At 40.1% G+C, this 15,501-nt stretch overlaps 1 protein-coding gene across 2 annotated transcripts in view; it reads left to right on the top strand.

Annotated features, from left to right (window-relative positions):
* Nucleotides 1-15,501, top strand: part of Rdx (radixin) — a 59,897-nt gene that overhangs the window by 15,070 nt on the left and 29,326 nt on the right. Inside the window, exons 3-10 of one of the 2 annotated variants that reach the window (XM_051156443.1) lie at nt 1,126-1,209; nt 5,903-5,998; nt 6,470-6,744; nt 8,292-8,375; nt 9,141-9,287; nt 9,980-10,076; nt 11,008-11,171; nt 15,120-15,250. In XM_051156443.1, coding sequence (XP_051012400.1) covers nt 1,126-1,209; nt 5,903-5,998; nt 6,470-6,744; nt 8,292-8,375; nt 9,141-9,287; nt 9,980-10,076; nt 11,008-11,171; nt 15,120-15,250 — 1,078 coding nt within the window. Of the gene's footprint in view, nt 1-1,125; nt 1,210-5,902; nt 5,999-6,469; nt 6,745-8,291; nt 8,376-9,140; nt 9,288-9,979; nt 10,077-11,007; nt 11,172-15,119; nt 15,251-15,501 lie in introns of those variants that run through there. The other variant, XM_051156444.1, reaches the window with a different exon arrangement.

The raw sequence follows: 15,501 nt of genomic DNA on the forward strand, positions 1-15,501 counted from the left end.
CCTATTTTTAATTGTTTTAGTAATTCACTAAGTTCAGTTTGTGTTGGGACCATCCATTGTATCATGGCCAACCTGCCATGGGCCACACTCTTAAAGAAAACAGACCCTTCTCCCAGGAGCCATCAGCTGTCAGTAGCTCCTCATGAGCTTCAGCCCACTCCATGCTAGAATGTTGCCTGGCTTGATCTTACACAAGCCATCAGAGCTGCTGAGGGTCTTTTATAACCACTCAGGGGCATTCTTTGCTTAATTTTTTTTTTTAAGCTAATAGTTTTGTCATCACACCTTTATTTCTGTTCTACTTGATTCCCCTTCCTCTTCTGGTCTGCCCTCTCTGTGGGCACTGCTTCCCCAGGCAGTGAGTCTCCTTATCCTTTCTTATCACATGTGTTCCTCTATCCTGTTCCCACCTTAAAGGTCTCCCTCCTCTCCCATGATCTGCTTCCTAGTTTCTTCTCTCCTCCCCTTCTCCCCTTCCCTCTTCACTCCTGTCTTCTCTCCTCTCCACTCTTCTTACATACATGCCCATGTGTCCTGCAGAGTTGATTCTTTTCTATCTTGTGGGTCCCAGGACGGAACTCAGGCCTTCAAGTTTGACATAGGTGTCCGCCTTTGCTCACTAGGCCGTCTTGCTGACACTTCAGCAGTTATTTTGAATGAGATATTCATAAGATTTTCTTGACCTCTATTTTTTAGAAAATAGTGTCTTGTAATAAGAATCAAGCTACATCACTTTTAATAAAATGTTAGTGATGGTGTGTGGATCAATTGTGGAGTGCTTGGCTGTTGTGTGTGAGGGTCTGTTTCATTTCCCAGTACTGTCCCCCTACCTCATATTTTTTTAACTGTATGCGTATATGTCTGTAATCCAAGCAGTGGGGAGACCTATGGGCAGCATTGCAAGTAGGCCGAGCCTGAGTTACTATAGCAAGACTTTTATCTCAAAAAACCAAGGGCTAGGGATGTAGCTTAGTGGTAGAAATTTGCATAGCATACACAAGCCTGGATTTGATCTCCAGCATCCTGCTCTGCAGAAATACTATAAATCAAAGAATTTTCTCATGCTTACTACTTTGTAAGTATATTCTCTTTCCTAATCTCTATCTTTTTTTGCTTTTATTACAGATAAATGTAAGAGTAACTACGATGGATGCTGAACTGGAATTTGCCATTCAGCCCAATACAACTGGCAAACAACTTTTTGACCAGGTATCATTTAATCCCACAAAGCATGCAGTGTTTGTACATATATGTATGTACGTGTGTGCATGTGTGTGTGCATGAGTGTGGCTTTGGTGGGTTGCACATGCGAAGGCTAGAGGGGATCAAATCATTCTCTGCCTTATTTTACTGAGATAGAGTCTGTTATTGAACCTGGAGTGGGGCTGATGGGCTAGCAAACCACAGCAGTCCTGTCTCTGCCCCTCACAGTACTGGTGTTACATGTGTGGCTGGCCAGGTCAGGCTGTTAACATGGGGCCTAGACCTCGAGCTCAGGTCCTCATGCTTGAGCAGCAAGCACTGTTAAACAGTGGGCCATCTCTCCGATCCCAAAAGGTGCAACTTTGATACCATCATGTGATGCTGTTTCATACCTCTTATGGTCCCTGTACCTTCCTTGATAATCCAACAATGTAGTGCTTGGAGTTTTTGATAGTACATATTCAGGCTGTTAGAATAACTTTAGGGATATTTATGTAATCATTTCTGTGGGATGAAATGATCCCATTTTATGGGATAAGTCTTTAGTGAATCTTCAAAAACGTACATAAAAACATAAAAGGGGACAGCAAGATGCTCTGCCGGAAAAGGTACCTTCCGCCAAGCCGGATAACCTGAGTTCAGTTCCCACTGATGGCTGAATGTTCTCTCATGACTTCAACATGCATATTGGTATTTGAGCTTAAGAGAAATTTTTACCATAAAGGCATGCTAAATGAATAGATAGCTATCATTAATAGTGTAGACTTTATACACCTGTGTGAAACATTGTTGCCTCAGCTCTCTTAGCTTCTAGTCACCACCGTTCTACTTCTGAGATAGCTCTTTAAGGTTCCACATATGACAGATCATGTGTACTGACTGTTGCATGCATATTCTGAATGCTGCTTTAGCTTCCTGATACTGCTTTCTGTCATTCTTTTCAGCAATTCATAAGTTACTGCTATGTTTTTTTATTTTTTGGTTTTTTTGAGACAGAGTTTCTCTTGTAGTCCTGGCTGTCCTAGGCTTGCTTTGTAGACCAGACTAGCTTTGAACTCACAGAGATTCACCTGCCTCTGCCTCCCAGTGCTGGGATTAAAGGAGTGCGCCACCATGCTTGGCTCTTATTGTTCTGTTTTTTAACAACTATTCTGAGCCTGAATACCAGAATCCAGAAGCAAGGTTTACCTTGGCTGTAGTGAATATGTAGGGTGGCCAGTGATTAGGTTCAGGTAAGGGCAGATGAGGTACAGCCCTCTCAAACCCATCACTTTTTAAAAATATTTTTATTAATTTATTCTTGTTACATCTCAATGGTTATCCCATCCCTTGTATCCTCCCATTCTTCCCTCCCTCCCATTTTTCCCTTATTCCCCTCCCCTATGACTGTTCCTGAGGGGGATTTCCTCCCCCTGTATATGCTCACTTTTAAAAAACTAGAATCTATTGATTTAAACAAGATTCATTTAAAAATCCTCAATATAGGAAGTTCAGAGTTAAGTTTCACATTTGTAGAACATTATTGAGTTTACACAGAAATATATATTACCTGCGTGATTCTGTCATGATTTCCAGCTTCCACAATGCATGGGTTAGGTTCTTAGCTAATATTAACACATTTCTCCACTGTGCAGAAGCATGTCATTACACATTTCCTTGCTACCTCTCTTTCCTACATCTTCACACTGGGATTGGTATTTAAACTTGTGATTGTGATGTTAGATTGAGGCCAACTGCTATGTTAGGCATGATATCCTTTTGCTTTACTCCATGTAGGACCAAATAGAGTGTCCGTATACTTAATAATATCCAAGTAGATATATTAGGTTATAAGAAATATCAACATGTTTGTATTTTTGTTTTTCTTCTTCCAAAGTCTTTATAAACATCAATGCTGCGTAGTTTACTAGCGTGTTTGTGACTCCTTTGTGACTAGACGGCCCCTGCAGTTGGTGCTTCTGACAGCTTTTTACTTACGAAGGCAGATGAGAAGTTTTCGATAGTATGTCTAGATAAAAGGAACCACGGGAGAGCACGGGCCTGTTGTACAGTTCCCCGTGTCTGTTGTGACAGTGAACCTACCTTCCGGATGTACGTTCTTGTCCTTTATATCCAGCAGCATTGTGACTGTCAAGAGCAGGGAGGCCAAAGCTCAGTCCAGTTGTTTGGTTTCATATCTCTCTGCTGCATTTCCTATTCCAGACTCGAGTTTGAATGCTTTCTTTGCTGCTGTGGAGTCAGTTACTTGTCATGTTGCTGTGAGAACAACTTAAGGAAGGAAAGGTTTATTGTTACTCACAGTTTGAGAATTCAATCATCAGAGTGAGGAAGTCATGGCAGAAGGAAGTGGAGGCAGCAGGTCACATTGCAGTCACAGTTAGGAGCAATGAGAGGTGAATGCCTAGTTTCAGCTCTTTTTGTTGTAAGTCCAGGTCTCTGACTTATGGAATGGTCCTGCCCTGGTGTTCACATTCAGGGTGGGTCTTTCTACTTCAGTTAACCTAATCCAGCTCATCTCTCATAGGCACAGGCAAGGGTTTGTTTCCGATGTGATTCTAGACCCTGTTAAGTTGACAATGTTACCATCACATTCTCTTTGCCAGAGTTAACATTTTTCAGTGTTGGATACTGTTTTGTTTCACATCATTAGTATGAGTTTTTGTATTCAATATCCCCTCAGAAGTTTCTGCTTTAAAAAATATATATGTTAATCTTTAGTATTAGCTATTTTTTCTTATTTTTTATTTGTATTATTTAAGTTAAAATTTTCAATTAAGGGAAAGTAAACAGAAGAGTTTGATAACTCTGTCTTGAAATCAGAAGTCTCTTAAGATTGTCATTTGAAAAATCAGCCAGACTGAGAGATGGCTCTTGCTGATCTAGCAGAGGACCCAGGTTCAATTTCCAGCCCTCATAAGGCAGCTCACAACTGTCTTTAAGTCCATTTCAAGAGGATCAGATGGTCTCTTCTGACCTTTGTGACACCAAGCACACATGTGATGCTCAGACACACATACAGGCAAAATATTCACACGTAAAATGAAATTAATAAATCCAAAAAGCCTTTTTACTTAAATTAGCTAAGAGTGTTTACTACTTAAGTGAAGTTAAATATTTTGTAAAGGTTTTAAATCTCCTATCTTCTGCTCATTTTCCTCATTTTATTTTAAATTCTAGTGGCTTTTTCAAAGACTACTATAATGTGTGGGTATCCTGGTGTGCATTCTAGTCCTGCTACTGTACTCCCGAGAATGCTTGTCAGTGTGCACGGGCAACATAGCTTTCCCTTCAAAGGGAATAGGCTTATTTTGAGCCCTTTAGGAATGATTGTGGCCCAGGGATGAATGCTCATGTTGTTGTGAATACATCCCACTGTAGAAAAGGTTCATGGACTGCTATAGTCACATAACCAGAAAGAAGCATAGAGCACTCACCACATACACTGGTGGGGACAGCAGGTAGATGGGGTACAGCGAGTAGGGAAAAAATTTGCTGTATATTTCAGATGTTATCTGATGACATTTTTAATTTAGGGTTAGTGGCAGTTGCTAATCTGCTGAAATAATACAGTCTGAAGGTGTTTTGTTTTGTGTGTTTGTTTGTTTTTTTAAAAGATTTATTTATTATGTATACAGTATGCATCAGATCACATTATAGATGGTTGTGAGCCACCATGTGGTTGCTGGGAATTGAACTCAGGACCTTTGGAAGAGCAGGCAGTGCTCTTAACCGCTGAGCCATCTCTCCAGGCCCCCTGTGTGCTTGTTTTTAACCAGATAGTTGAAAGGATGTCAGGTCAGATAAAGCAGTGCATGATGAATGACAGTTACAAGGACTAACAGTAACAGGGACAGTTTGTCTGTATGTCTGCAACATTTCAGCTTGCCACTCTTAGTGTTGTGGAATCTTGAGCATAGTGTGGCTCTTTCCTGGGCACTTTACATTTATTATTAAATCAGAAGACATGGGTTTCAAGATGAATAAATAAAAAAGTGGTGACACTCTGTCCTTAAGTGCTGAGACACCCTGTAATCCACTTGATATAGACTAGAGTAGATATTCTGATGTCTGTGTAAATATTTTGGGACCTTTGGGGAACGTACGATTGATTTCATTTCTATAATAGAAGAGATGTATTCACAGAAAGAGTGTTTGTTGATCTGAGTCTTAAAGAAAAAAATTATTCAATGAGTGATACAGGTGCAGAAGAATTCAGACAGAAGGAAAGGCCTCAGTGAGTAATGGTGTAGACTGGTGAAACGTAGGGCATGGTCCAGGAATCGTTTCTGTTCAGTGAAAGTACAACATTAAAGGCTCCAGACTTTGTCACCAAAGCGATGTGCTTTGCCATAGGTTCTGGTGAGGCACTTGGAGGGAATCAAATAGAAATACAGGCTCAGCACATCTGTGCTGCTAGCCTTCAGACTGTTCCTTTGTTTGCTGAGGCTGTGATGTAAATAAGCTAAGGACATGAAGATGGAAAATACTGAGTCAAAGAGGAAGGTAGAACTGACATAACAGGATCAAGAATAAAAAACCTGAATTGAAGTTTCCAGAAATGTTCTTTGGACATGTTGAAAAGAACGTGTTAAAGGAAAGCCCTTTCTTGCAGCACATGTACCTGTGTAGTTTTGTCTTTGTGGTCTGTAGTGTCAAGTGTCATCTGATTAATGTTGAACTGAATTTATCTGTTTTATAGGTTGTAAAAACAGTTGGCTTGCGTGAGGTCTGGTTTTTTGGGCTGCAGTATGTAGACAGCAAAGGATATTCTACATGGCTTAAACTGAATAAAAAGGTAAGATGTCTATAGGAACATTCAGTTAATTTGATGTGTTTATCTGTAGTGAAAGAGCACAGGGTCTGACTACTCCAGGTCTCCTTTGGCAGTTGTCCCTCTTACTCATTCACCGTTTAATCCATTGAAGCACCGTCAGCTTTTATCACACATACTCTGCGTGAGCTGAGCATGTGAGAACTAGAACTTAAAGCAGGTGTTACATGTACTAAAAGCGGAGCATGCGCCTGTAAACGGCTGAAGGATGAGCTCAGGCACACAAAGATGTCAGTTTGGCTGTTGACTGGGCTCCCTGAGCCTTTGGTGGCCTCAGGACTGCACGCAGGAGCTTCTTTAGCACCTGTGTTTGTCTACAGACTTATCATCTTACATAGCATTGCTACATATTTTCTTCCAAAAATAATTTTATTTAAATAATTTGTTTACAATGAATTAAAAGTGTTGTTGATGATACTTAAATTACTGTTCTAGGTGACACAGCAAGATGTTAAAAAAGAAAATCCTTTACAGTTCAAGTTTAGAGCTAAATTCTTTCCTGAAGATGTTTCTGAGGAATTGATTCAAGAAATAACACAGAGACTTTTCTTCTTGCAAGTTAAAGAAGCCATCTTAAATGATGAGATATATTGCCCACCAGAAACTGCAGTTCTTTTGGCTTCGTACGCTGTTCAAGCCAAGTATGGAGATTATAATAAAGAGATTCACAAACCAGGCTACCTGGCTAATGACAGACTCCTACCACAGCGGTAAGTGAAGTATGCCTTTATTTGATATTCTCTAAAGTTATGTTTCAGAAATGTATCCTACATTTCTTAATTTTTTTTTTTAGTTGCCAGACTGTATTTTTAAAGGTCATGACTTAGTCACAACGCAGTTGTATAACTGTCTGCTCTACTGTGTGTCTATAGGATCTGCAAGCAGCAGGAGGTTATAATTTGGTCTTGAGGGCAGGATATGAATTATTGCTGCTTTGTAAACATGAAACACACACAGATGTGTAGTAAACACTGTGAGAATAGTAAGTGGCAAGAGCTATCTCTTCCACAGAGTGAAGTTTTCTGCCTTTTTTTGGGGGTGGGGGAGCCGGGGTATTTCGAGACAGGGTTTCTCTGTGTAGCCTTGGCTGTGCTGGACTCACTTGTAGACCAGGCTGGTCTTGAACTCACAGAGATCCACCTGTCTCTGCCTCCCGAGTGCTGGGGATTACAGGTGTGCTTCACCACCACCCTGCTGTTTTCTGCATTTTAAAAGACTTGATACTAGGTGTAGAAGGTTTCCTTTGCAGTGTCTTCCCACCTTTGTAACCCTCAGAGCACCGCATAGGAGACAAATGACTGAAGAGTGAAGTTTGGGAACTGAATCTAATCTGTCCTTTGTGAGTTACATGGCCTTAGATTTGTGATCTCTCAGGGTCCATTGTGAACAAAAGTGCATAATTATTCTGTGGCCTAAAGAGAATTCTATCAGAATTATAGCACAATATAAGGATATTGCCTCTGCTGTGTTGGTGTTAAGAGTACAAAAATAAGAATACTCTATTTGTTCACAGATGAAACACAAAGGTTACCAGAGGAGAGGTGTATGGGGTGGATGAGTGATGCAGAGCCTGCCTCTGTATTTGGTGGCATAGGGATTAGTGTAGGGACAAATGGTCCTTGAACATGTTGTGTGGCCCACGCTGGCTTCAAGCTCAGAGCTGGCCTGCCTCTGTTTCTTAAAAGGACTGGAATGATAGGTGCTCATCACCATGATCAACTCAATTTATGTTGTATTTCCTTTTTTTAATCAAAAGAATTATCTTCGTACTCTGTTCAATTTAATCACAAAAATAGCAGATATGAAGAATAAAGGTATAATCAGGACCCAAGAATTCTATTTTCCTGTCTTTTCCTTATTTATTTTTTATTTTTTTATTTTTATTTTTTTTTATTTTTATTTTTTTTGTTAGTAATAAGGAAGCCATTTTTTCAATCCAGGGTATGATTTGTGTGAAACATTTGAGTGTTTGTAAATTATATAATACCCATTACCCATTTTAAAGCACGAATTACTGAAAATAACTTGAGCTCTCTACATCTTATCCTTTCATAGTAGCATCTTGTATGAATTCAGTATTGAGCCAGGACACTGACGCTGACACAGCCCACCACCTTGTTGTATTCCATGGTTTATATCTACAATTGTGTTTTTAGTGCTGTGCACTTTGAGCCCTGTGTATATATGTGTATTACAGCTATCACAGTCAAGTTATGAATGGAATCACAGAGGCACTAACTACATTCCCCCCTTTTAGTGTTTTGGAACAACACAAACTGACAAAAGAGCAGTGGGAGGAGAGAATACAAAACTGGCATGAAGAACACAGAGGAATGTTAAGGTATCTGGACGACTGCTTTCTATATATTTCTCTCCAAGTTAAAGTATTTTTTTTTTTTTTATCTCATTTAAAAACCTTCTGGGGCTGGTGAAGGTAGTTCAGCAAGCAGCTGAAAGGGCCTCACCTGATGACCTGAGTTGACTCCCTTAAAACCCACATGGTGAGAGAGAGCCAACTTGTGAAGGTTGTTCGTTCTCATTCTCTCTGCCTCTCCCTTCCTCCCCCTGCCCCTTTCTCTCTTCCTAATCAAAACTATTATCTACATAAAATGACAATATTAAATTTAGTCAGAAAAATAGCAGGTATGGAGAATAAAGGGGTAATCAGGACCCAAGAATTCTATTTTCCTGTCTCTTCCTAATTTTCTGTTAGTAACGAAGAAACCATTTTTTTCAATCTAGGATATGATTTATTTCTAACACCCATTTTAAAGCATGAATACTTAAAGTAATTTATCTAAAAATGTTTAGGCTTCCCTAGTAACATCTTCTATGACTGCCAGGATACTGTCTCTGACACATCCTACACAGATCCTGTGGTTCACACATGGCATCATTCACACTGCCCTACACACACACACTTTCCTAAATGAATGAGTGAACGAATGTTTAAAAGTTTTGTAATGATATCAGCTTATACTTCCCGTCGTTTGATGTGGATGAATAAATACAAAGCACTGAATATTAGCCTCAGGTAGTCTTTTAGTTTTATTTAATGTTTAGATGTGTCTCCTTTAGTGTATTACATTCAGCTGTATTTTAATAGGGAAGATTCGATGATGGAATACTTGAAGATTGCGCAAGATCTAGAAATGTATGGTGTCAACTATTTTGAAATCAAGAATAAGAAGGGCACTGAGCTGTGGCTGGGCGTTGACGCTTTGGGCCTGAACATTTACGAGCACGATGACAAGTAAGTGAACGGGCGTTGATGAGACCAGCTGCTTTTCTGTGAGCCAAGTGGCTTTCAGATTATGCTCTGCTTTTAAAAGTTGTCTTGATTGTCCTTATTGCTTTCTTTTCTACAGTAAAGAATTAGTTAATTCCACGTTGAGTTTTGGGTATAATTTTCATTGTTCACTTCTGAGTCTCTTCATTAAATGAGGGTGCATCTACAGTTGCAGGCTGCCACTTTAGTCCTTGTGAGTGAAATCTAGTAACAAGACACAGTCCAATACTCTCCTTACCAGATAAGTTTTCCTAGGAAATTTTAGGAAAATGACACATCTGTGAAAACTTTGAAAGATTACTGTTTTATGTGATTTAATTGAGTTTTCCTTTCGAAGATAGCATGAGCGGTACATTGTAATAAGATTATATGTTCGGATAGTCTGGAATGCTTAAGACTGGTCATTTACAAGCTGGGTGTGGTGGTGCACACCTTTAATCCCAGCACTTTGGAGGCAGAGACAGGCAGATCGCTGTGAGTTCAAGGCCAGCCTGCTCTACAAAGTGAGTCTAGGACAGTCAAGGCTACACAGAGAAACCTGTCTCAAAAAAAAAAAAAAAAAAAAAGACTGGCCATGTACTTAACCTGCTCCAGAAGATGCTGTATTTTTCCACCGTTTCCTGCTTCTAATTTATTACAATATGTATTTTTTTAAGGTTAACACCTAAAATTGGTTTTCCCTGGAGTGAGATCCGAAATATTTCATTTAATGACAAAAAATTTGTTATAAAGCCAATTGACAAAAAGGCACCTGTAAGTATATTTTGTTAACTTTACTTTCTGTGAAGTCACTTAAAGAAGGGCACTGGTCACTTAAGTTGTTTTGAGAGATATTCTCTTCCCATAGTTGAATTGTCCTCAGTGATGAAATGCTGTTAAAAACACACATTTCCAGGGGGTGGAGAGATGGCTCAGAGGTTAAGAGCACTGTCTATTCTTCCAAAGGCCCTGAGTTCAAGTCCCCACAACCATATGGTGGCTCATAACTTATCTAAATGTGATCTAATGTTCTCTTCTGGCCTGCAGGTATACATGCAGGCAGAATACTATATAAATAAATAAACCGTTAAAACACACACACTCACACTTCCATTTTTTAAAATACGATATAAGAATTTTAAGTGATTTAAATATAAGGTTGCTAAATAGTATTAGAAGGGTATTAACAATCATTCCTAAGAAATCATTTAAAATTTTTTTAGTTGTCAAATGAAGTAGAGGTGACCCTTGCTAAATTAACTTTGTAGTCTTGCACTCTGAACTTTTTTTTTAATATTTGTTTTTTTTAAAATTGAGATAGATTTTTTTAAAATTAGTGTCACATACTTTAGGATTCTGTCTTTCTTATCTAAAAGATAAATACTTGAAGAGCATTTCTAGATTAAAACACAGCCATGGAGAAAGACCAGTAATGGCAAAACATGCTCTCCTCTGGGGTATAAAGATAGCTGTTTGTAGTTTCTTCGGAGAATAAAAAACGACTTAATGACATTTAGTTCGTCTTTAGAAAATGGGTCAGGAATGAAGGGGTGAGGAACTTGTTGTGTTGGAGTTACGTGAGAGTTCATACTCCCTAAACTTTATCTGCAGTGATATCAGAGTTCTACTTCATATCGAAATTGAGTAGTTGTGAAAGACACTATCATTCATAAAGATTTAAAATTTTTGAATATTTTATATTCAGGATTTTGTTTTTTATGCACCTCGTCTGAGAATCAATAAGCGGATTTTGGCCTTATGTATGGGAAACCATGAACTGTACATGCGAAGGAGAAAGCCTGATACTATTGAAGTACAGCAGATGAAAGCGCAGGCCCGGGAGGAAAAACATCAGAAGCAGCTGGAAAGGTACTCATGTGTACTGTTCATTTTTAATTGCTTGGGGCCGGCCAGCTGTAAGTTATCCTCTGCTCAGTTTCATTGGTGTTCTTTAATGTTAGACTTTGAGTACAGTTCTGGGGATGGGTAAGTGTACATATTAGTGCCGATACTTCATATTTTAGTCTATTTATGTCTTCAGCATAGAAGTAGGTTGAAGCCAGTATTTAGAAACACAAACTCTAAATGAAAATATGTACATATATAAGTTGAATAATTAAAAAAAGCTTCCTGGATCAAAAATTCAAGCGACACCACATGCTGGCGAGGATGTGGGGAGAGAGGAACACTCCTTCATTGCTGGTGGGAATGCAAACTAGTACAGCCACTTTGGAAATCTATCTGGTGCTATCTCAGAAAAATGGGAATAGGGCTTCCTCAAGACCCAGCTATTCCACTCCTTGGAATATACCCAGAAGATGCTCCAGCACACAACAAGAAAATTTGCTCAACCATGTTCATAGCAGCCTTATTCATAATAGCCAGAACATGGAAACAGCCTAAGTGTCCCTCAGTAGAAGAGTGGATAAAGAAACTGTGGTACATATACACTATGGAATACTACTCAGCTATTAAAAACAAGGAATTCCCGAAATTTGTGGATAAATGGATTGAGCTAGAAATGATCATAATGAGTGAGTTAACCCAGAAGCAGAAAGAATCAAATGGTATATACTCACTTATATCTGCATACTAGCCCAAGGGGCATGTCCCACGAAAGCCTTCACTTACCAGGAAACTGGGACAGAGGGGAAGGCATCCTATTGGGACTCTAAATGAGAGACGCATGGGAGAACAGCAAAATAAAAGGATCCAGAGGGTCCTAGAAATCTACAAGTAGAACAATATGATAGGCAGATTTGGGCCCAGGGGTCCCGCTCAAACTAAGGCACCAGCCAAGGACAATACAGGAGGTAAACTTTAAACCCCTTCCCAGATCTAGCCAATGGTCAGAATATTCTCCACAGTTGAGTGGAGAGTGTGATACGACTTTCTCACGTACTCTGGTGCCTCACATTTGACCATGTCCCCTGGAGGGGGAGACCTGGTGGCACTCAGAGGAAGGACAGCAAGTAGCCAAGAAGAGACTTGATACCCTATGAGAATATATAGGGGGACGTAATCCCCCTCAGGAACAGTCATAGGGGAGGGGAATAATGGGAAAATGGGGGGGGGGGGAGGAATGGGAGGATACAAGGGATGGGATAAACATTGAGATGTAACAAGAATAAATTAATAAAAAAAAAAAAAAAAGCTTCCTGGGTAAAATGTGAGATGTTAGGACGTGGCAAAGGCACATTCAGACAGGAAGCTAGCATAAACAAATGTGTAGAGATGAGAACCTGCAGGGTTTGCCCAGGGACCTCTAGTGGACCAGGTTAGTCCTTTTGAGCAGTACACAGAGGAGGAGAGTATATCTCAATTTTAAGTGGGAGATAAGAGAATTTTAGCAGCCCTAGGTGTCAGCATGTGGCATGAGGGCTAAGTGCAGCTGTAGTCTGCTATGATCTGAGGAGGTAAGATGGGAGGCGTGCAGCTCAGCAATACTGCAAGATCAACTGCGAAGCATTTCCCCATCATCAGGGTAGCTGTCTCCTGTACACTTACTTCATTTTTCAGTAATAAAATAATGATTGTTCCCAGATTGCTTATAGCCATGTTCCTTTCGTACTTTTTCCCATCTACATATCTTCTTCCCTTCCATCTCCATAGAAGAGCAAATGGAACACCAATAGGGAAAAGCTAAATGAAGCCAGCACTCTTTCCCAAAAGGGGCATTTGTGCCATCATGCCACCAAAAAGGTTCTGAGCACTTGGGATAGGATATAACCTACAGGGCTTGAGGCTTGGTTTGTACTGAGTCCTTAAGAAGGAAGGATGTCGTTGCCCAGCAGGAAGAAAGGTAGCTGCCTCGAGGAACTGTGGCACTGCTAGACACGACTGTACAGAGTCTGGAGCAGTGGAGTAGCCTGGCAAACACTCTAGGGCTGTAGACAGCATGCTGTAGAAAAGCAGTTACTTGAAAACTGGTTCCTGTGCTTCTAGGAACAGCCTGAAGGGATAGGGGACTTTTTAAGGGAAGGAGGGCATTGGGCCCTTCTTTTGCCCAAGGAGCCTGGGGTATGCCAACTTGCCCTTAAGCCTCCTCATTTAGGTTTTCTAGAGGTGTAGAAACTCCCAGCTTCTCAAGTCTCTTGTCTGAATATAGTTTACAGAGTGAAATGAGGAGGGAATGTTTAGAGTGCCAGGGTGGATAGGTGTTGCTCTTTCTTCTCAGGACATACTTCAGACAGAGCCTAGAACCAGAGGGGAGCAGCCTATGCTTTTTTTTTTTTTTTTCCTTGTTGTTCTCTTAAAATAATTCTTTTAAGATGTTGAGTTTTTAAAAATGGGCATTGACTGCTTTGTCTCCATGATGCATGTGTACTACATACATGCCTTGTGCCCACAGAGATCATAAGAGGGTGTCCTGGCCCCTGTACCAGGGGTTCCGGATGTTGGTGGCCTGCCACGTACGTGCTGGCCATTGAAGTTGAGGCTTGCGCAAGAGCTAGTGCTCTTAACCACGGGGCCGACTCTTCAGCCTCAGGCCTTCAGTTCTAACTGCAGTGAAGTTCAGTAATTAGCAGGAGGCATACTGATCCTTCAGCTTCTGTATCAGTCTTGGCGTATCCGAAAGTCACCACCACCAACTCTTGCTGACTTATGACAGCTCTCCTCCAGAGCTCCACACTTTCTTTCTTGGGAGCAGATGCATGCCCAAGATCTGCAGAAATTTCCAAATTCTACAGTTAGAAAAAGTACTTTGATGGTATAGTTTTGTGATATGCTTGAAATTCAGAATTGACATTAGGTGGTGGTGATGCCATTTTGCAAACATTAAGGAAATGTTAGAGATATAATCCCTTAGGTGGAAAAAAATACTATCATTGAAGTAGTAATTAGAACATTGAGCATATGCAGTAACAGCTTGGTGTTTTTTATCTTTTTGGTTTTGGACACCAACATGGAGTTTCACCAAAGCTAGGCTCTTGCTAGATGTCTGATGATAGATTTTGGCTGTATTAGCCTCCCAGCTCCTCTCCCCGAAGTGATTTTATCATGTCTTGTGATAGACACAGGTAAATCTTCATGGCTTTGTTTCCCCTTTTTACCGGTATTAAACACTTGGTGCCATCCTAGTGGAATTGTGAAAGGTGATGACTTACTTGTCATCTTCTATTGAGGTATAAATAGGTTGACCCAGAAATTAAGTTTATATTAAGTTACTTACTATTTTAAATAACTTTATTTTATGTACATGGGCATGAGAGTGTCAGCTCTCCTGGAACTGGAGTTAGAGACACTTGTAAACTGCCATGTGGGTGCTGGAAACTGAACCTCGGTCCCCTGGATAGGCAGCCACTGTTCTTAACCACTGAGCCACTTCTCCAGCCCCGCATTACTTTATTTTTAATGGTTGGAAATCATTGACCTCTCATACTATTTTGCTATTGAAAGTACTTGTGTGTTCTCTTTAAGCCTTCATTATATCCCCATGGAGGGCCCCTGCTAACTCAAAGAATTCCCTTGAGTTGTGGCAATGGGTGAAGCAAGCTATTAAGATGTTACATATAGTTTGCTTTGCATGAAGATCTCCTGAGTTTTTTCCCACCTGAGTTGGCTTTGAGATCATGCTTTTGGATACTTGGATACTTGTTTTAAGTTATAAAACTGTGCTGTGTATATGGTGTGTGTGGACATGACATGTTAGTGAGCATGTAGTGTAGAGTAGTGCTAGATACTGAGGTATATATAGTGAGTATATCGGAAAATGTCAAATGCTTATGCTGTGCTTTTAAATTTTGGTTTAGGGTTAGTAAAAATAACTTGTTTCGACCTCTTTATTTGTAACTTATGGGTTGTAATTTCTTTAAGGGCACAACTAGAGAATGAAAAGAAGAAAAGAGAAATAGCGGAAAAGGAAAAGGAAAGAATAGAACGTGAGAAGGAAGAGCTCATGGAGCGCCTACGGCAAATTGAAGAGCAGACAGTGAAAGCCCAGAAAGGTAAAAGGGGTTTTTTGAGCAGTGAATTCAAGATTATTACTGTGATATATAAGGTATTCAGCTCCAGAAACATTCACACTCATACACAGACATGCCGTGTTCCTGGTTTGCTTTTGACACGGTAGATGTACTTCGTATTCTGCATGTAGCCAGAGAGCTGACATACACAGAAAGGGCACTGTTTACATTGAGTAACTTCTAGGATACATGACTTTAACAAAGCATTAGTGGAAAGAACAGAAGAAAAACTT

This window comes from Acomys russatus, chromosome 14 (genome assembly GCF_903995435.1).
Source record: "Acomys russatus chromosome 14, mAcoRus1.1, whole genome shotgun sequence".
NCBI classification, from domain to species: domain Eukaryota; kingdom Metazoa; phylum Chordata; class Mammalia; order Rodentia; family Muridae; genus Acomys; species Acomys russatus.